The sequence below is a fragment of the Equus quagga genome, chromosome 13 (assembly GCF_021613505.1).
Source record: "Equus quagga isolate Etosha38 chromosome 13, UCLA_HA_Equagga_1.0, whole genome shotgun sequence".
Taxonomy (NCBI): Eukaryota; Metazoa; Chordata; class Mammalia; order Perissodactyla; family Equidae; genus Equus; species Equus quagga.
Window position 1 is genome coordinate 12024971 of NC_060279.1, and position 21059 is coordinate 12046029.

The following is a 21059-nucleotide window of genomic DNA, read 5'->3' on the forward strand; positions in this document are numbered from 1 at the left end:
TCCATTTATCCCAACTACTTCTCTCAGAAGAGCTAAGTTTTTGCACTACTTGATTATTTCCGTTCTAAGACTGTGGTTTGGTTTTGGTGTCAGATATAGATAAGCTGGTTGTAACCAGGCTTTCACACCCTGTAAAGGTACACATTTACTTTTCCGTTCCTGAGGGTCTGGTGGATTGCACAGGCAGAGGTGTGAAGCCCTTCACAGAAGCTATATGACCTCACATGGACCAAGTAAAGCACCATAGACACAAGACTAGACCACAAGTCCTGATGCTTCTCTCTTGGGGCCGATAAACGGTGCTGCTTCCCTCTGCCCCTCCAATAGAATGTGTGTCTTCATTGCTTTTCTTTCAATTACATCTTGCCTATCTATTGTTTGTGGAGCAGACCCTTGGCCTTCAAGGAAGTATTCTTTGCACTTTCAACTCTTGGCTGGTAACACAGCAGGGACTTAATATCTTAGTTATTAGTGACTTTGCCAAGGCCCAGATTTGAGTCATGTAGACTTCAGGGCTGGTAGGAAGGAGCAAATCTCTTGGTTCCAAGTAACCAAGCTACCAGTGCAGCATCACCATGTGACTGTGTCATTCCATATTAGCCCTTGCAAACATAGTCATCTTATTAAAATACTAATAGCGTGGCTTAAAAGTGCTCCACCTTGCAAAGGCCCAAGATCTAGGCCCCTATTCCCCATCAGCTGTTGAAACCCAATCACTTGATTACCGATATTTGCAAACATTCCTAGGACAGCGATGGTTTCATGGCCTTATTTCTGCTCTGGTTTTCAGCTTCTTTTTGTTTTTGGCGTCTAGATAATTTCCTTTCTTTTCTTATTATCCCAGCTGTGGAACTGAGAAGATATTGTTACATTCTCTCCAGCATTTTTGGATTGTTTATAGAAAGAGAACTTTCAGAGGGTATATTCTACTATCTCTTCTCTCTCAGAAATAAAGGTATATCAAAACTCTGCCCCTAGTAGGAGAGAGTAATGAAAAGGAGGGAGCTGGTCATAAAGCATGCCAAGGAGATGTGGTTAGCCACCCTCATGTTTATTTGTTGAGAACCTGCTGGGCATCAGGCGCTGAGCTAGTAGCAGGGACTGCAAGGGTGCTTAGTCTCTGAGCCCTTGGTGATACACTCAGAGTGTTAAGTCCTGTAATACATATGTGGATAAAATATGCGACAGTAGCACAGGGGCAGGGAGAACTCTCTGGGTCCAGGAAGCCAGATGAGATTTTCCAAAGAAGGTTTATCTGAGAAGCTCTTCCTTCAAGATCCATCTCAGGGTATCTGTCTATTTTAGTTTTACATTTTCCAGGAAGATTGTTGCAAACCCACAAACGTGAGATCATCGGCACCCTCCCACCCCAAGGGGTGAACACTGGGGGAGTGGAACAACTTCATTTCCTCTTTTCCTCAGATGACTTTCGTGAGCAGAAAAATGCCTGGCTTTACCATTCTGGGGCCCAGAAATAAATGTTTCTGGGTTTCGGGCATCTGCTGATGGGATGGGAGCATAGTGTTGCTTCCTCCTGGGGGAATCAGCCTCCAGGGAAATATGGGCCGACAAGCCTGAGCCCAGAAGGAGCTATGGTACCAGGTAGCTTATTTGGGATAAACTTTGACCCACAACTGAGAAAAGGAGAAGTGAAGTTGTGGGGGTCCAGGGGACTTGACATTATATATCAGACCCTTTTTCTTGTTTCTCTGTTGGGTTACTGTGTTCACTTCATGATTGATGCTCCTGCACCTAGGCCTTTGTTGTAGAGGTGCCAAAGGAGTTTAAGTTACCTTGCTTTCCCCCAAATTAAAAGATTAATGAAGTCATCAGAGAGTGGTAGCATGATATAGTAAAAAGAACATCTTATCAAGAATTAAGAAATTTAGGCTCTGTTCCCAGGATTTCTACTAACTAACCTTATAAACAAGACATTTCACCTTTTAAAGCTCCATTTCATCATTTGTAAAGTGAGGGGATTTTACTAAATAGTCTTCAAGGCTCCATCCAGCCTTAGAATTTCATATATCTGTGGTCCTTTAAAAGAATCAAGTAGTGTTCTGGTCATCAAGGGTCCCTAAGGGGTCTCAAAGGTCTCCCAAGTTTTGCCCCTGAGATTCTAAGAGAGGCCTTGCAGTGAAACCCAAGCAGTGTGGACACAGTAGGCAGATCCATGGGATGAAAGGAGAATGAGAATCAGGCTGGAGATCACCATTCATTGGAGAGCTAGGAAAGAAGAGAAAATTGACACACATACTTGTGGAAATTTACGTAGAGCTTCCATCTGCTGCAAGGACTCCACCGGGTGTGGTGCCACAGCTGCCCTGGAAAAGGACTTCTTTTGGGCCTGATGCAGCCTGATCAATATGAAGAAATGCATGTGGGTCTGATTTGTCATTCGTATAACTAGAAGGTTTTGATGGGCAATGATGTGGGAGAAAGAAAATAGTATTAGGCATTAGGCAAAAGTGTGATGAGCATCCTCTGGTCTGAAACACCCTTCAAGATGATAAATAAGGCTTCTGCCCCATGCCTTACCTGTAGAGACATGGTCACTTTTGGCTGAGGTGCCAAACTGTAGGTTAGCAGAGCAGAAGTTCTGAAGTCCAAAACTAACCTTTCTAAAACATCATTGTGGTCATGAGTTCTGTTGCAAGCTGTAAAAGAAAAATATTCTTCATCTACTTCAAGTAATAGAGGTATTATCAGCCAATCAGTCAAAGTTTATGGACTTCTTCCTGAGGATGGGCCTGAGATAGCAGTCTAGCACCACCCACCTTTCGGTTTTCACCCTCTTCTTCCCCTGCACAGGCTCCTCTTCCCCTCTGAATCATCCAGTCCTAAGCTCTCTTCAGGAACTGGATGTGGCTAAGCCATCCACTGAAAGCTCATGCGGCTTCCCGTCCCCTCCCCCAAATCTGGATTAGGTGCTTCTCTCCTGTCCACATCTCTATGCTAGCACTCATCATCATAAGCAATAATTACTTATGGTGAGTTCTCTCAAGGGCTGAAGCCATTTTTATTTATCTCTGCATCCCTCTAACAATGCCTGGCACATGTAGGTTTGGGATAACGAGTATGGAGTTATTGAAGGAATGACTGCATCCGTAGACACCAGACAGGGCAACCAACCCCATGCCTAACTCCCTAGAACAACTTTAAACAGAAAATATCACTAGATAATATAACATAAAGAAGAGATTATCTTTACTTTTGAGAAGTTTCCAAAGTTGTATAGGTTGGATAGGCTGACTGCCCTTCCTCAGCATATTTCATCCATTATGCACAACCATTTATATGGCCACCTCATCTGCTGGAACACAGCTAGCTGGCAAGAAAAGCCTTCCTATAACAACTAAAATAGGTATCATCAAGCTCATATGTCATAAGAAGAGCAAGCCAGCCTCTCTCTCAGATTTAGGTATTCATTTAGGTATAATTCTAGGAAGCTTGACTCATGAAAGAGAGTGTGTGTGTGTGTGTGTGCACGCGCGTGCATGGGCTCATTTAGCAAAGGGGTGAATAGCCCAATGCAGAGAGTGGCTCTGAAGGTGAAAATAAAAAATATTCCTGTTGATGGCTTTGTAGTCTATAAGTTATTAAAAGGCAGGGAAACAGGAATTTTATAAAGGTTTTTTTGTTGTTGTTGAAATGATTAAAATGAAAATGAAAAAGTGGCCCCTAAAGGAATAAGCTTCAGGCGTTTAAAAACTTCCCTTATGTGGACCACTTCATTTTCTGATGTTACAGGATAAATGTATGGGTATGGAAAATGCACCTATGGACTCATTGTGCAGAGAAACCAAGCCTTGTACCCTCCCCAGGAAACTGGGGAATTTTCCCGCAGGGAGGAGGGATGTCCGCAGTCTGACACCTTTCAATTGTTAAGATTTAGATCTCCAGGTCTACCCCAGTCTTCAGATGCTTTAAAAAGTTTGGATCAATTAGTCATTTTTCCCTTCCTATTTTTTCCATTGTGACTTTGGACTCAAGCTGTCAAGCTTCCCAGGCACATGTTGCCATAGGAGACTCTGTTTGTTTAGGGTGGAGTAGTTGTTTTTGGCAGGTTGGGGGAGGAGCAATTAATTCTAATAGGTATATAGTAAATTAAATACTTGAGTCTTTCCAACCTTTTCTCTGTATTTCTGTTCTTTTTTTATAAATTCCCTTCTCTTCCCAGATGACCCTTTAAGAGCAGAAAATAAGCAGCTTCTAGAAATCGTATCCAGGCTATAGCAATAGAAGTCCAGTGACACCTAGAGAAGGTCACCTAGGCAATATTTGCTCTTTCAACGTATCTTCCCTAATGTTCTTGAGATGAGAAGCCATGCTTGGGAAAGATTTTGGAAGGACAGATTCCCCAGGGTCCTCTATTAATTCATTCAAATGTTTAAGTTGTTCTTATGAAAAGGAAGATCTTTGGATCTCCCTTTAATCCTCCATACTGAAGACCATGCTTTTATATGTAGAAAAAGTATTTTGGGTGCTCTCTGGATTTTTACAGACAATTATATGAAAAAGAAAGAAGGAACAGATTAAATTTTGCCAATGAGTCAGTCAGGGTTGGAGAAAAAGTAACAGATGCAGTGTTAGATGAAGAAAATATACTCCAAACACTTGAAGAAGAAAAAGAAAACTCTGAGGGAATCTCAGTATCCGGTCCTCCCGACAGCATCTATAGGTGTTAAGGATGCAGCTAATGGTATTTTGACTCCTATTATTTGGCTGCAGTTGTGAACACAAGTCCTGATTGCATAGTTATCCCAGATTCTCCTGAGCCAGAGTAACTGACTCCAGTGTTAAAGACAAATGCTCATCTCAGAATCTTTGTCTTTTATCCCAGTGAGGCCCGTGTTGAAAACACAATTCATTTTCACTTACTGCTCTCAACTAATATTGCTGTGCAGCTGTGCGACAGCTGTTGAGTTCCACCCCACAAGTAGCAGCTTTCAGTGGTTGGCAAACTGGTATACATCTGGAACGATGTGCAAATGACCTCAGGACCCCATAGAATAAATCAAAACATTGAAGTAATAACTTGGATGAGCTCGTTCTGATATAACTCAATTGCTGAAAGTTATTTAATGTCCATTTTTTGGTTTAGTGATCTATCTCATCAAAGCATAGTGAAATAGGGAACAGTTGACATTTAAGGAGGGTCGGGGGAGAGAAAGTTATTTGAAAATGTGAACTGGAAGGTGGCCTCAGAACTCAGGAGTCTACTGTCTTGTGGCCCAAAGAGTTTGACCACAAGATCTTTCCTGAGGCTTCACAGCTGGGCATCCACTCAGGATGGGGAGCAGCCAGTGTGCTTGAGTAGGTGGGCTGGCAGATGTGCCCTCCAGGATGCTGTCGGACACTGTCTTCCTCCAAAAGTGGTTCTAGAGAAATAATGCATTGGGCTGCTGAACTATTTTTTAACCACTTGTTAGTGTTCTTATCATGCATTCCCTTTTGGGCTGAAACACTCCATTAACTCTGGTTTGGCCTGGGCCCCTTTCCTGTTTTGTTAACTTGCGACAGTAACAGGAGTAGATGGAAACCGTTCAGCTTTCTCTGCCCTAGCTCTGTGTCTAGCTGCTGTGCATGAGGTGGCTGTACGTGTGGAACTATTTCTGTCCCAGCACTCATGCCCCAAACTCTAGGACCACTGCATTCTGGTCACACACCATTTGAGTCTTCACAGCACCCCAAGACTACTAGGGTCTAGGGTCTCTAAGCACAGGGACCAGGAGAAGTCGTGGAGGTTATGGTCCTTAATCCCAAGCAGCAAAGAGTCAAGATTGATGACTTCTAATCCCAAGATCATCTGGGCTCCAACTGTGTGACCTGGAGCGATTTTTGTCACCTCTGTACATCTCTGTTTACTCACTGATAAAATGGGACTTTTAAAGCCAACCTTTCCTGATACACAGACTTCTCCTGATGATCAACAGAGTTAAAATGTGTGAAAACATTTTGTAACCTACACAATATAAATAATATTTATAATAATTAAAGAATGTACCTATTATCACAAGAAAGCAAAAAATTTATCAAGGAATTTAAATGAACCATTCTGGACCCTCGAGTAGGCCAGCAGTAGGTGCTACAGGTGAAATTTGACAATTCCTTAGATCCAAGGGTCTTATCTTGAGACTGCAACTTCTTGCGAATGTTGGGTCAGTTTGTGCCCTGCCCCTTGGTGCTCTCCCATCTTATCTCTTGAGGTGCACGGATTATGCTGGTGTGGGGGTGAGTGGGAGAATAGGGTGAAGCACAGTGAAGCCAAGCTTAGACACTGACCTCCCACCTCCTTGCCAGCCTTTCCAAGCAGACGGTTGGTGTGATACCATCAACAATCGGGCCTACTGCCACTACGATGGGGGAGACTGCTGCTCGTCCACACTCTCCTCCAAGAAGGTAAGTGAGGCACCTGGGGGTGTGGGGAGGGGGCGGCAGCTCCAGGAGTAAAGGCAGGTGCTTTGGCTAGCTCTCCTTCATGAGCTATCATTATTGGTTTTTATTCAACAGTCAAGAAGTGGGGATTATAGTGAACAAACATTGGAGCTTCTACAGTGACAGGATTAAGGATAGTGGTTTTAGGATAGATTATTAGAAAATACTAGTTCTTTAATCGTCAGTCCTGTGACTCCTTCAGAAAAGCCCTGGCTTTTGCTACTCGGAGATTCACACCTGCGTCATCATCCAGGAAACATTTTTGTAGGCAGGGAATAATGGCCTCCACCCCTTGGGGAGGCAAGCTTACCAATCAAGTGATGTCCAGTTATTATGGATCTTCATAATTAAGTTAACAATCCTATAAAGTGTATTGTAATCATATTGCAGATATGTGTTGAGTGGCCACCAAAAGCTACCTGGAGCACTCTCTGAACTGGGCTCTGGGCTCTCTTAAATTGACAGATATGCTCAAGCTAAGCCTGCAAATTGAATAGGCTGAAATTTTGCAATAATATGGATAAAAAACCAAGTACTCCGAAGACATATGATGCTAGTTGGCCAATGGGGACATGGTATTACCTTCCTTGTACATGTGTCCACAATAAAGTCACACCTACATGATCACCTCTACACAGAGCTGAATCCTACAGCCCCTAATGACTAATATTTACTGAATGCTAGCTATGTGCCAGGCACTATTTTCACCACTTACGTGAATTAACTTATTTAGTGCAGAGCGCTCAGCGGCTCATTGTATCACTGTTCAATTTGGCCCTCTTTTGCTCTAAAAACCAATAAATTACAAACCAAGGGAAACAGATCAAGAGCTTGGATGACAGGTCAGAAATCATGCCAACTAGTTCCTAGTCTCACCTGCAGAAGGTAACTTGTCAAGGGTCCCATCTCTACACTGGAAGACAGGACCACTTCAGAAGAAAGCAAGCAATTCTCTCCCCATCTCCATCTCCCACTCAGCAAATCTAGGGTTTGTCTTTAATAGATTTCAGTGCCTGTGGCCAGTGTACACAAGAATCAGTATTGAAAATGCACTTCACCCCCCTGTTGATTCCCAAGTCACATTTTACTTCATATGTGAAAATATGCTGGGAAGTTTCCCCAAACAACGCCACCCGTTCTCCAGCCCACTTGCCCGATCACCAAGCCCGTCTCTTCAGTGTACTTGAACAATTTTCTCATATGCCTATATATTTTTACCTCATTTGATTGTCATGCCCAAAGGGTAGAATGTTTGCCATTTTTGTATCATGTCTCCCGAATGCCCGGTTCTCTCTGAAGCTAGTTACAGACATTCAAAAAGTATGTTTATCTGTTAGTAGCAGCACAAGCAGGAAGAGAGCAATTTTTGCTGGACCATCTCTGGCATAGAGGAGGGATAATTACATAGCAGGAGGGCAGTCCAGCCACAAACAATGGGTAGAGAGATGCGTTGTTTCACCAAGCCAAAGTGTCTATCCTGGGTTCAAGAAGGGCAAAACCTCATGCTTATGAAGATGGCAAGGATGCTCCTATGGCCCCAAGAACACCAAGGGGTCAGAGTCATAGAGCTAGGCTATAGAGTCTTGGTTTTCCAGATAGTGTCATGACCTTGAGTTGAGTCATCCAACTTCTCTTGGCTTTTCTTGAAAAAAGAAAATGCTAACATTCATTTTACCTACTTTGTAGGGATTTTTGTGCAGTTGATAATAGCAACGAAAACATTTGCAACGGTAGCTTTAGACATTAGTGGTAATATTAGAAGTAGCAATAACAAGTGTTACAGGTGCCTGGAAATGTGTTTTATATCCATCCTCTTATTTAAACCACACTGTTACACTCTGGGGTAGTTACCGTTGTCCACCCACTTTATATATAAAGAAAGTGAAGCAAGGATGGTTTACCTTGCCTAGGGAGACATGGTATGTAAGTGAAAGTACTGAGTATTAATTTCAGTTCTGTAATATTAACACGTGTTCCCACACTTCCTCTGGGACCAAGGGAGAGAAGTGAAAGCTGGCTGAAGAGTCTTAAGTTTGGCACAAAAATGGGTTATTTCAACTTCTCTTTGATTTCCGCTAGGTCATTCCATTTGCTGCTGACTGCGACCTGGATGAATGCACCTGCCGAGACCCCAAGGCTGAAGAAAATCAGTAACTGTGGGATCAAGCTCCTCCTTCCACTGCCCTGGAGGCAGTAAGAAAGAGAGGCTTCCCCAAAAGGAAACAAGAGGTTAATGAAGAAGAAAGACCATGAAATGAGGGAAGAAGGAAGAATGTGAAGGATCTATAAGAAACACGAGAGGATGTTTATAGGTGCCAGTGATTGCATCGAGTAGCCCAAGTAGGGAAGGATCATAGGCAAAAGTTTCTTCAAGGAGGCAGTTGATTAAAAGTGGAAGAAGAAATATGATAGATATACAAGGACCCTCCTCCCCCATTTATATTCTATCCAACCCCATCCTCAACTCTTACCCTGCTCCCCACTCTGCCAGCTATTCAGCTCCACCTAACTTGTAAACCAATACCAAAATACTAGAAGAGAAGTTACCAGGGACTCTCTGTTGATACCCATTTTGAATGGATTGCCATCTTTCAGGGCTCATCTACTCTAAACTGGCTCTCTCCCTTTCTTTTGTGTAGTCTCCCGTAGTAATAATGAAGTTAGTTATTAATTCTTTATAAGTATTTAAACATAATTATATAAATATATTATATATATTATATTTTTTGCTGTCTACTAAGCTAAAATTATCCATTGTTCCACACATGCTGCTGTGAAGTTCATGTCCAAAATGAATGCTGAGCATCTGAGGACAGAAAGACAAGTTCTTCTGCCATCTTTCTATTGATGAGAATTGGCAGGTTGAGAGGGAAGTGGAAGAAGGAGAGAGGGGAAGATTAGATGGAGTTCTTGAGGCTAACATGTCAGCTAATCATCTTTTTATGAGCTGGGAGCTGGGCCCACTTTGAGGAGATGGGGGTTGGAATGACAATACTAAGAGGCGTGGAAAGTTGGGTGGGACTACCTACTGGTGATGGGTCCAGAACTAGACGTGGTTCTTGAGTATCCATCCAAAAACAATAGATTCACTTCTCTACACTTCTCAAAACTCTTAGTTGGAGTTGGTGAGACCTGGGATTGTCTACACTTCCATATGTGCCTGTTCCAAGTGTGGCTGTCAGCCAGCCCATCGATCAAGTTAGTATTAGGGCTCATTCTCTGATCACCAGATAACAGGAACTCACGCATTCCTCATACTTGGCCTGTGGTCTCACTCCTTCTAAGTTCCAAAGCCTAAGCATCATTCACAGCCACATGACTGATTGTTGATTTTCTGGGGCGAAAAAGTGTTATGGAAATGACACAGGAGAAAGGAGGGAGAAGATGGAAGAGCAGGCTGAGATGGAGGAGCCAAGGGAGGCCATACAGAGGGGAGAGGTCAGGGGTGAGGCAGAGCCCAGGGCAGGAGGATGAAGTGAATCAAGGAGAGACTCAGCCTTTTTGCAAGTCTCCAAAGCAGACCAAGGGGGATCCTTTAAACAATGCAGAATCTGAGGCAAATTCTATTCAAGCGCCATGTATCCAATCTGTGGCCCAGAGATGTTCGACTTGAGCAAGCTCTGGAAACACGTGGAGCAAGGGTGACACTCTGTGGGGAGAGAGAGGAATTTCAACCATTTAGGGTCCATTTTGTTATCCCTTCTTGTTCAATAGATGGGTTGTCTGTGGAATGACCCCATCACCCTGCCTCTGTTTATGTCCCAGGCTTTCTCTTTGTGCCTGTGCTCTATTGCCGTTGTGTTGTGGTAGTGATTTCTGGATTAGGCCTTGGGGAAAGAGAGTAAGGAGCTGCTTTCTTGTTCAACACCCCAGTTTGTCATCTCAGGAAGGGCTGGGAGGCTTGCCTCCCTCAAAGCTTCTTCTCTAGTGGAAGTGAAGAACAGACAAAAATGAGAGAGCAGCCTCGGTCTGTCTGCATCGTCCACTCTTTGGCTCTGACCACAGGTTTTCTACTGTTCTATCAACACTGAAGCGATGGCTCTGCAAAGAGGAGGAGGAAATATTACCCACTACTCTCTTGAGCCAAACTTCGTGTAGGAAAGAACAATATTCTGGAAAAGAATAAAAAGGAAAAGGGGATATATACATATTTATCTGTGGGGATATGAAATGAGGGGGCAGAGTCACTGGGGAAAGAAAAGAGCAGAGTTTGCCCATGCAAAAACACTCTTGTCCTCTATGTTTCTAGCCATAAGAGAAAGGAAAGCCTGGATACCTACCATTCCTTATCTGGGTTCAGATTTAGTGCCCCTAAGATGAGAATAAGTATTTATTTCTGGGATTCTGATAGGCTTCAGTATGGAAAGGACAGTGGAAAAGTTTAGATTCTCCATGAAGAAAAAGTTGTATAATTGTTTTCTTGGGGAAAGTATCCAGATTCCTGGAAGCGTGTCCAGCTCTGTGTAGGGGAATCCTGCCTCGTCCAAGACAGAGGCAGTGGAAGGGTTACCCTGGGCATTACCCAGCTCAGGAAGGCTACAGGCTCCCCCCCAAGAATGTGGAGCCTGTGGTTCATGCCAGTGGGGTCTGTGCTCAGTCTCTCCACAGGGGTAACAGTGAGAACATTGCTCTTCCATACTTCATGTAAAAATATTTTATTCTGGGTTGGCAACATCTGCACTTTGCCACTGCCCTGGGAAGGCGAGAGAACAGTTCCTGCGGAGTTTGGAAAGCCCCTCAGGCTGTGGGCTGCTTAGCCTTAGTCAGCTCTGGCCATGCAGAGACAGTAGGTTCTTCCAGCCCTTGTCCCTGGGGCCCATTGTTTTGAGCTCCTCAGGTCACTAATAAAGTTGAAGGATTGACACATCATGGTTACAGATCCCCAGTGGATATCAGCTCACACTTGCTCCACGTGGTGGTCTGCATTCGGCTGCTCTCACCCATCCATGGGGTCCCGGAGGGCCTCTCCCAGAGGCTCTTCTGTCTGTTTCTTTGCTCCAACATCACTTCTCTGCTTCCTCTTTTTCCTAGTCACTAGGGGCTATGGTGCCCAGGTCACACAGGGCTAGCTGCCTCTGATGATTAGTGTGACAGCCTCTAACCAGAGACACTAGAGGAGAGAGTGAGGAGAATGGGCAGCTGGCAAACTTGTATGTCCAAGTAAAGAGCTCCTCTGGATTCTCTGCTTTCCCTCCCTCCATGACAAGGCATTGGACTTGGCACTTCCTCTACTCTGTGAGATCACTATTGAGTGCGTCAGTTAGCACCCCAAGGGGATGGCTTGATTGGGAACACGGTGAAAGGAGCTGATCTACTGTATTGTAATGTAAAACAGCTACAGCCAGTGATTTTGTAAGATTATAAGATGTTCATTAAAAAATCAGCACACAAAATATGAAGTGTCTTTGGGGTCTTGTTCTTTGTTTAAATCATTTTGCCACTTCCAAGTCACCTTCCATTTGCTTGTGCCAGGTCCAGATGTCCGTCATTGTTTCATTGATTGACCATTCCTTTCATTCACTTAAAAACTATTTATTAACTAAATGCTGTGAGTAAGGGAGATACACAGGAAAGTTCATGAGAAGAGATGACATATACAAAAACAGAGTACACAGTAGTAATGTCAAGTGCCTCATGAGTCGTGAAATAGAGTGCAGGAATCATTTACAGTTCAGAGGAGGTAGGAGTCACTCCTGGATGCCAAAGGCAGGTAGCATTTAAAGGACGGTCTGTGAAGGAGGCACATGAGCTTGATAGGCAAAAATGGGAAGGAAGGAGAGGAAAGTTCAGGCGAAGTGAAGAATAGGGCTGACAGTACGGAGGTAGGAATGTGAAAAGGCTGGGCAATCTTGAACATCACTGGGTCATCCAGCTTAGCTAGAAGGTAGAACCCAGCTAACATGTGTCGTGCATTTGGCCAACACAGTCTTATTTAATCCTCGCAAGGGATCTCCAACTTCCATATTCTCATTTCACAGATGTGGACACCAAGTGTCAGTGTGGTGAAGAAAATTCCTTAAGGTCTCATGCCTGGAAGTAGCTCCGGGCCTGTTTTGTGAGACACCAAGAAGTAAGAAGGAAAAGAAAAATGATGGTTAATAGGATAGGGAAAGGGAAGGGGGAGGGCTGGAGAGAAAGGTTAAAGGTCATAACCTCTGCATTAAGGCTACACACCCATAACGATTATCACAATGGGAAAGGGAGGCCTCTTAAGAGGAGCAAGCTTTTGAAGAAAGGGCACATATTTGCTTTTTGATAAGGTCGATGTAAGGGCCAGAAAGGTAACTGGTTGGACATTTCATGTAGAACAGTTTTTAGTGCACTGGAGAAGGCCTCTGCAGCTGGGGGCAGCGTGCCAGGGTCTCTGGCCATGCCAGGCCCCACCTGCCTGCCCGAAGGGTTGGGCGGTTATCTCAGCACACTGAAAGCCATTCGGGAAGGCCAGTGGGATAGTTAGAAGTATGAGCTTGGAACTTGGGAGAGAGGTTTGTGACTAGAAATAAACGTTTGAGACTAAAAATAATATTACCTGTTGTTTTCGTCATGGTTTACAAAGTACTTCCATCTGCTTTATTACTACCCATGGGTGAAGCAGAGCAACATTTTTTGTTTCCATTTCACAGATGAAGAAACTTGAGTATCAGAGAGGTTATTGAAAACTTTAAGTTCATATAACTAAGTGCAGGTTGGGATGAGAATCCGAGTTTTCTGTCCCCAAATGAGATGTACTTTCCACTACATGATGTTCAGTTGCAGGGTGAAGCAGATCCAGTTGAAATGGGAAAGTTAAGTGTCTTTTTACCTGTCCATGTTTCAAGGCCCTTACTGGTTTCCGTGTGACTCTCTTAATAGCTGATGGTAGGAACTGAGAGCAAACCTTCTAGAGCACCCTTCCAGGGCCGTCTGCTCATGCCAGGCCCTGAGTATAAGCAGATGCCCCTGCACATGCCAGTTAGGCCGGCTGGACTGAGACATCTGGCAAGGCTGCCTTCTCCCTAATAGCTTCCCCAGGGAGCGTCCTGGAGAGAGACTTTGGAGCTCTGGTTTCTATTGACTGACAAACTTAAACGACATGATGAGTCACCCGTCAGCTAAGAGACTCACTACTCTTAGATTCAGGCCAAGGAGATGATGAGGGGCTCAGGATGGGGAGAAGGCCAATGAGAAGATTTTCCACTTATAAATAGCTCCAGGCATCTCTTTTTACGTCACCCCAGGAAGACCTCTGATTCTGGATGCCTAACATTTCAGGTTGCCCAATGGTTGGCTTAGAAAAAAAGGAGATGGTGATGAGAATCTTATATCTTACAATATACATCCACACCGATAAAACCTTCTACATGTGCCTTGGGTATTTGGGTCTGGAACAAGGTAAGATTATGGTAGAAAATAGTGATTATTTTCAAGTCTGCCATTGTGTGAGCCTGCTTGGGCTTGACTGCACATTTTCCTGTCAGTATCCAGTCTGGTGGTCAACACACTGCGAGGTGTGTGGATTTGCCACATTCAGCTCCTACCACATGATCCCTTTGGGGTTTTATTGATCCTGCCACTAGATCTTCAGGTTACATTGCCAAGTGTTAGTAAGAACTGGTACAACAATGGCAGAGTATGTTCTTAAAAGAATCTACAAGTCAAATCTGGTTAATATTCCAAATCGGTATAATAAAAACATTTCTAAGCCCTGAAAGATAGTACAGAGTGACTACAGTTGGCTAATGTTCTTCAAATTTTCTTCTAAGGATAATTTCATATAGACAAGCTTCCTTTTCTTTGTCCACATACAAGTCACTTATTTGAAAGCAAAATAAATAAAGGAGAGTGTTGACTTTTTAATGACGACCAATCGTATATCAATTTGCCTCTCGTCTCCGTTAGATAATCCCTATCTGAAGGCAGCTGCCTGTTTAAAAATGTCTATGCACGTACAAGTCACGTATTTAAGTCTCACAAAAGGGGATCTAAGTTAGAGAATGTTCCCATAGCACAGCTCAGTATGGGCAGCTCAGAGTGCTTTCTGCACAGTAAGCCAAGTGTGTGTTGGGACACAAATGACTTCCAAGGAATGATTTTATTGGTAGCGAATCAGTAACCTTTAGAATGATCTGTAAGAGAGTTCCTACAGCTGCTTAAAATGTCCAAGTAGTCTCCACCCTGGGAAATATCACTTATTAACTCGACCCTGCTCATGCCTTCTCTACTTCGCTAGATGACCTGCTGCGGGGAGGCTGGGGGCAGGGATGACCGAGTCTGGACCTATTCAATGGACCTTCCCAAGTCTGGAAGGTCAATGTGCAGGATGTATTAGTGACTTGTAATCCATGAGCAGCAGTATGGCGCTCTGCAAGGAGAATAAGCTTTTGAGCCTGACAAATCTGAATTTGAATTCTGACTCCACCACTAACTAGATCTGTCATCTAGTTACTTAACCTCTCTGAGCCTCAGTTTCCCAAAAATCTACCTTTGCAGGGTTATGTTGGGCACAGCACCTGAGCAGTGTCAGACAGGAAGAGGTTAACAAGTGGTTGATAGAAAGGATTAGTATAGTCTACTCTCTCAAGAAGTATGATGGTGGAGAAGAGGAGGAATGGCCTTTATATGGCTTTTAAATATCCTTCAAATTCTCCAACACTGTGATACTTGGACATTAGATGGTCACTGAGATGTATGTCATCATTACTATATCCTCAGGACAGAGCAGATAGGAAGATCCCTTGTGGTTTGGCTGCTAGAAGATATCCTAGCCTACTGATTCAGAGAAACGTCAAATGGATTTGTAGGGTAATGGTGGTAAAAGCGTGGCACTGAGAAAAATGAAGTGGGCTAAGGGGAAATTTTTGGAGTTGGTAAAAAAGTTGGTAAGTTCCAGAATTTGGAGTATACCTGGAAGTTGCATTAGCTCTGTGGAATGCTGTTTCTTTTCTCCAGAAGATAATTGAATTGCTGAATTTATCTAGTTGGCAGAGGAGTGCCGTTAAACACAATATTCTGCGATGATGGAAATGCTCTGTATCTGTGTTGGCCAATGTAGCAGCCACCAGTCACAGCTGCTATTGAGCGTTTGCACTGTGACTAGCACAACTGAAGAGCTGAATTTTAAATTAATTCCAATAATTTAAATGTAAATAGCCTCCTGTAGCTAGTGGCCACCACATTGGACAGCACAGGTCTAGAATATTTCATACATGTATCAATCACATTTGCTTTTAAAATATGCTTTGAACATGATTTTCAAAATCATTTGCTTGTGTCTCATGGCTGAAGTAAGGAGACATCATATTCAGTTGGGTATTTGGGTTATATTATTCTAGTTTAGAAAAACTTAAATTTAATAAATCATCTACAAATTCATAATGTCAGAAACCTCAAACCAGAAGTAAAAAAGCAAATAAAAAGATCTCTCACTGGCATATAGTTTCCATAAAGTCTATGCAGTTTTCTAACAGATAAGATAACTGCGTCACCACTGGGACCTTATCTTTGGGAAATCAGACAGTGACCGAGCAGGTGAAACACTTAACAAAAATGAGACATGAGAATTATTCAGAGAAGCACAGAGAGGCCCAACATGGCACAGCTAATAAGTGGCCGAGCCAGGACTTGGAACCCGGGAGTCTGGCTCCAGTCTATGCATTAATCCACTCTGCTATCTAGAACACTCTCTCTCCTGGGAAACACCTCCTCAACAGACCATGGTAACATCGCTAAGTGAGATCCCTTCTCCTGCTTCTTCCCCCGAATCTACTAGGCACAATGAGTCCACATCCTTCCTCCTAAAGTCTAGCTCTCGTTGAGTCGCCTATAACTCAGGGAAATGAGTGCACTGATTCTGCACGTCCCCACTGGTCTAACCAGTCTCAGCACGCCCAACCCGTTACATGGACCTCCCACTGCTTCTGAACAAGTGCTCCTTCTGCTCCCCAGAGGGCACCTTCCCAGCCCCTGAACCTCCTGCTTTTGCTCATGCTATTCCCTCCTCCAGCCTGCTTCCCTCTGTCTCCACCTGCCAAAACCCTGCTCATTTCCTCAAGCCCTTCTCTCATCCTCCAGTTTCAGGAAGTTGTTCTTCATTCCCCTTTATTGTGTCCATGACCCCTTATTGTCTTCTCCTGGGATAATCAATCTAGTTGACTGACGTCTTGTTAGATGTGTTCTTGTCTTTCCCTCCTACTCAGTTGTAAGCTCATTGAAAGCAGGTGAACTCAGGGCTCCACTAGCCTATTTGATGCCTTTTGTAAGAAGTGGATGAAGTACCCTGTCATCTGAGTAAGAGAAAACCAGCACCAGAGACCACGGCTTTAAAAGTGTAGCACAAACTGAGTTTTTACCCACACTCACACCTTGGACCAGGCAGACTTGGGCAAGACACAACTTCACATCTCTACAAGGTGGCCCTGGAAACACTATCTTACTTGGTTTTAGAGCTTGGCACTGCCTCGCATGGTGCCCTACCTGAGTAAGACCTTGGAATTTGCTGAATTGAATCTCAACCCTGATTTTTACAGATGTGAGAATCAAAAGAAAAGAGGAGGTTGTGTTTGGGGTTGGGGTGGGTGGGTGGAGCTGTGGACAGTTGAGCTTTGTGCTTTGACTGGTTCTTTAACAATAGTCTGGAAGTGATGGTAATACAGGGCTGACATGGAAGACTGTGGGTTGTGAGTGCATAGCATCAAAATGTCACATTGTCAAGTTGACCCTGGAATTCAGGGTTTTTCAGTCACTTTTTTTTTTTTAAAGATTGGCACCTGAGCTAACAACTGTTGCCAATCTTCTTTTTTTGTTTTCTCTGCTTTTTCTTCCCCAATCCCCCCAGCACATAGTTGTATATTTTAGTTGTGGGTCCTTCTAGTTGTGGCATGTGGGACGCCGCCTCAGTCAATTTTTTGTTGAGGTGTGCTTTAGCCCAGCTAACAGATGTGCATATTTCGGTTTTAGATGTATAGTCCACGTGAATTGGGAAGGAGGAGAGATTGTTGATCAAGCAAGATAGAGAATCTAAGAGACAACCTCACCTGAGATGGAGTTGAATGATCTTGAGCAAGTTACTTAATCGCTTGAGACTCAATTTTCCCATCTGTAAAAGGGAATGATAATTCCCAACTTAAAGAATTATTGTGAACTACTCTAATGAATGTGAAGTGCCTACCATGGAGCTGGCACTTTATAAATGATGGTTATAAGAATTACAACCCAAGGTAAACAGAAGTATTCCTGGCACAGAAGGGCCAAGAGGAAACAGAGTAGTGGGGATGGTGATTGGCTGGCTTTTGAGTTTCTGGGCACTTTCTGGCCTAGGGTGTGACCTATTCTAATGTCCTGGTTGGTGTTCTCTCCCTGTCTCTCTCTCTCACACCCACATACACACTTACATACGGTTAAGTGTTCTGTGAACCTTAGGCTATGTTTTAAGTATAATTTCATTTAAGGCCATTCCATGTGCCAGTTTGAGGCCCCAGATTAAATAGTTAAAATGTGACCCTGATTGCAAGTATTAAGGAAAGGAAAAATTTTTTTAAAAATGATGGCAGTAAGACAGCGTAGTTTACTCACAATTGTAGAGGGTCATGCTCATGCCAGAACACATCCTGGGCTCTGCCTGAGCGGCATGCTCATGCGGCATGAGCCATATGTAACCACCTATAATAATTTAGAGTTAGACAGTTTACCTTCAGGAAGTAACAAGGGCCAAGGGAATAGTGGTGGCTTGGAGAGAAGCAAATTTCCCTCCAGACATAAATGAAGTCCTGGAAGTATCAAGGCATCTGTGTATTTTAAGCCTTGACTCTCTTAGAGTGAACTTTGGTGGGCATTCTAGGCCGTATGTATTCATGCCTGCCTATTGAGAGAGTATAGACTTCAGACTTGAGACCTAGTGTGGATTCCCAGCTCAGGGAGACCTTAAGCAGACGACTGAGTCTTTTAGGGCCCATTTGTAAACAGGTCCTGAGAGATGAGTATATATTTGCAGGATTGTTATGAGCATTCAGTGGGTTAACATTAGTAACCCTTGAAAGCACTTGGTACCTAAAATGCTCTATGTGTGTTCATTTCCCATAACATAGCTAGAGCTCAGTAAATACCTATTAACAATAAATGTTTATTAATGAATGAATTCCTTTCCTTCTTTTTCAGTGAAGTGCCCAATATCACCCTATTAGCATTTCAGATGTTCTTAAAATCTCACCCCTTGTTTCCAGTTTCCATTCATGCTATAGCTTAGCTGAGAGTTTCCTCTAGGCTGGTTAAAGCTTAGGGGAAGATGAAATAGGACAGAAAAGAGTTGAGTCTGGAGAAGGGGAGAGTTGAGTCTGGCAAGACCTAGAGGTGAAGGCAAGGTCAGATTCTGGCAATATCTGTTTTCCAGGCTCTTGGGGGAGCTCCAGCCCTCCTTCCTCATGGATAACTGGCTAGCAGTTGACCTCATTGTCACATTCTTATCAGGTTTTTTATGAATCTCCTGGCTAGTGAAAGCTTCATCTGACAACTGGGCTTCTGAAACCAGACCCTGCCTTGACCTCAGGCTTTTGCGTACTCTCTAAATCCACTCTTCATGTCATTCCAGCTCATCCTTTCACTGCCCTTGTGGTCTTGTCTCTTCTGGCTCCAGTGTCTTTCCAGACTTGCCTCTTCAACCCATTGCCAACCCACATTCCCGTCTCTAACACACACCAAAAGTCTGTCTGCTGTTTGATCAAATTGTGAGGGTTCTGAGATCCCAGGTCCCTCCCCACAGTGAGGATACCACCTTGGAGAAGGGCAGGCGGCAAAAGAAAAGACAGAAGCGAACTTTCGCAGGGAAGAACTTTCAAAGTGCCTTGTCATACCCTGAAGAATGTCAGGCTCAGAGTTTTTTGGGAAAAAAAAAAATAATTTGTAGATCAAGTCTCTTTTGGCTCTTTGTGGAGTTTTCCAAATTTCTTCTGGGAGGCCCCCATTCTGTGGCTGGGGGTAGGAAAACCCACACCTGGGAGGCCTGCTTGTCTTTTCCATGTCTCTTCATCCTGAGCATTCCTGAGAGGTTCGGGCAGTCCTTGCTCATGGCCTGGCCCAGGCTCTGTGGCGAGGAACGCAGCTACACTCAGACATTCCAGTTGCTGCTCAAACCCCGTGGCACTTCGTTAAGTCCTGGGCCACACCCTCTCCTTTGAGTGTTTGCTGGTATCGCCATGGCAACCGAATACCCTTTCTTTCTGTTCCCCTCTCCTTCCGCGCGACTCCAGTCAGCTCCATCACCAACACTTCTATTGTGGGCCTCCTCGGATCCCTCCCTGGTTGCCAAAGGACATGGAGGCTACAGAATGAGGATCAAAACATCTTTCCCTGTCTGATACCCAGGAGTGAGACTGTTTGGAAGATCCGGAGGTCTGCAGTGCGTTAGACTGAACTTCTTGCTCGGGGGTTACCATGGTATAGATACAACAGATCAATGGGTGTGGTAGAATGCTTCTGTTCTATGACTGTAAGGACATCTGAGTGGCTGGGATGGTCTGTCTGAAAATTTGATCAGGCTAGATGGTGGGGATGAGGGTTACACCTTGACCCTTATACCAGTATAGACCAAAACTCAGTGAGATCAGAAATGGGAAGAGTTCCATTTCCAGGTATGCCAAAAAACTATGTCACAAGGAGCCTCAAAAGTGCCCAGGCCCTGCTCCACAGTCACACCTTTTCAACGGCAGGGGCTGACACTGTGCTGATGACCCGGGTGAAGCAGCAAGACTTGGACATGTAGAGATTGTGTTGTCAGTTTCACTGCATGCAAGAAACACCCTTCCCCCTCATCAGAAAACAAAGCTAAACAGCAAAGAGAACAACAAAAAAAAACCTTTTCAGTCAAATTTTGCTGTTAGTTTAGCTCTTTTACTATGTTGACTTAATATAAATTCCAGGTGCTAAGGATGAAGAGAAGGTGATCTAAGTGGGCCACATGGCAGCATTGTAGAGTGGGAGAAGGATACATCCTGGCTCCCATACTTACTGCTATATGGCCTTGGGCAGGTTACTGAGGATCGGTAAGTCTGAGTTTCCTCATCTGTAAAATGTTGCCCATAGCAGTGTCTGCACATAGAGTTGGCGGGAGAACTAGACAAGAGAATCCAGGTAAAAGTGCTTAGATGGTACCTGGCACATAAGAAGCAATCAATCTAGGTTACTTCTTATTAGAAAACAAAAGCATCTTCAGCAACCAAAGAAATCTCACATAAAACAGTGCAACCTCTTAGAGGCAGTTCAATTTCAAAGATATGAAAAGATCTTTGTCACATAATAAAGAATGCATAATACGACCTTGGACCATGTTTTCTTGCTACCCTACAATGCTGTCAAGAGAAAGCAACTGGGAAAGCATAATATCAGTGACACGTTTGGTTCCATTTCTGTGTCTAAGGAACACTGAAGAGGGCCATGGGGCACCAACAGTGTTGAGCACTTACTAGATATGTTCAGGCACCACACTAAGTGCCTTCAGAAGCATTATGTCATTCGATCCCCAGACTGCATCTGCCAGTTACTAAGCTACCTACTCTCAGCTGAAACCCACCCTTTTGTACTTTGCTTTAGGCTGCTGCTGTGGGAACACTGCAAACTTCGGTTCCTTTTTGTCAGTCAATTCTGTGCTAGGT

General features: G+C 43.9%; 1 protein-coding gene across 1 annotated transcript in view; it reads left to right on the plus strand.

Annotated features, from left to right (window-relative positions):
* Positions 1–11801, plus strand: part of PAPPA2 (pappalysin 2) — a 257488-nt gene extending 245687 nt beyond the window's left edge. The window contains exons 21-22 of the mRNA XM_046680507.1: positions 6304–6402; positions 8518–11801. Coding sequence (XP_046536463.1) covers positions 6304–6402; positions 8518–8592 — 174 coding nt within the window. The 3' untranslated portion in view covers positions 8593–11801. The remainder of the gene's footprint in view (positions 1–6303; positions 6403–8517) is intronic.
* Positions 11802–21059: the final 9258 nt, after the last annotated feature.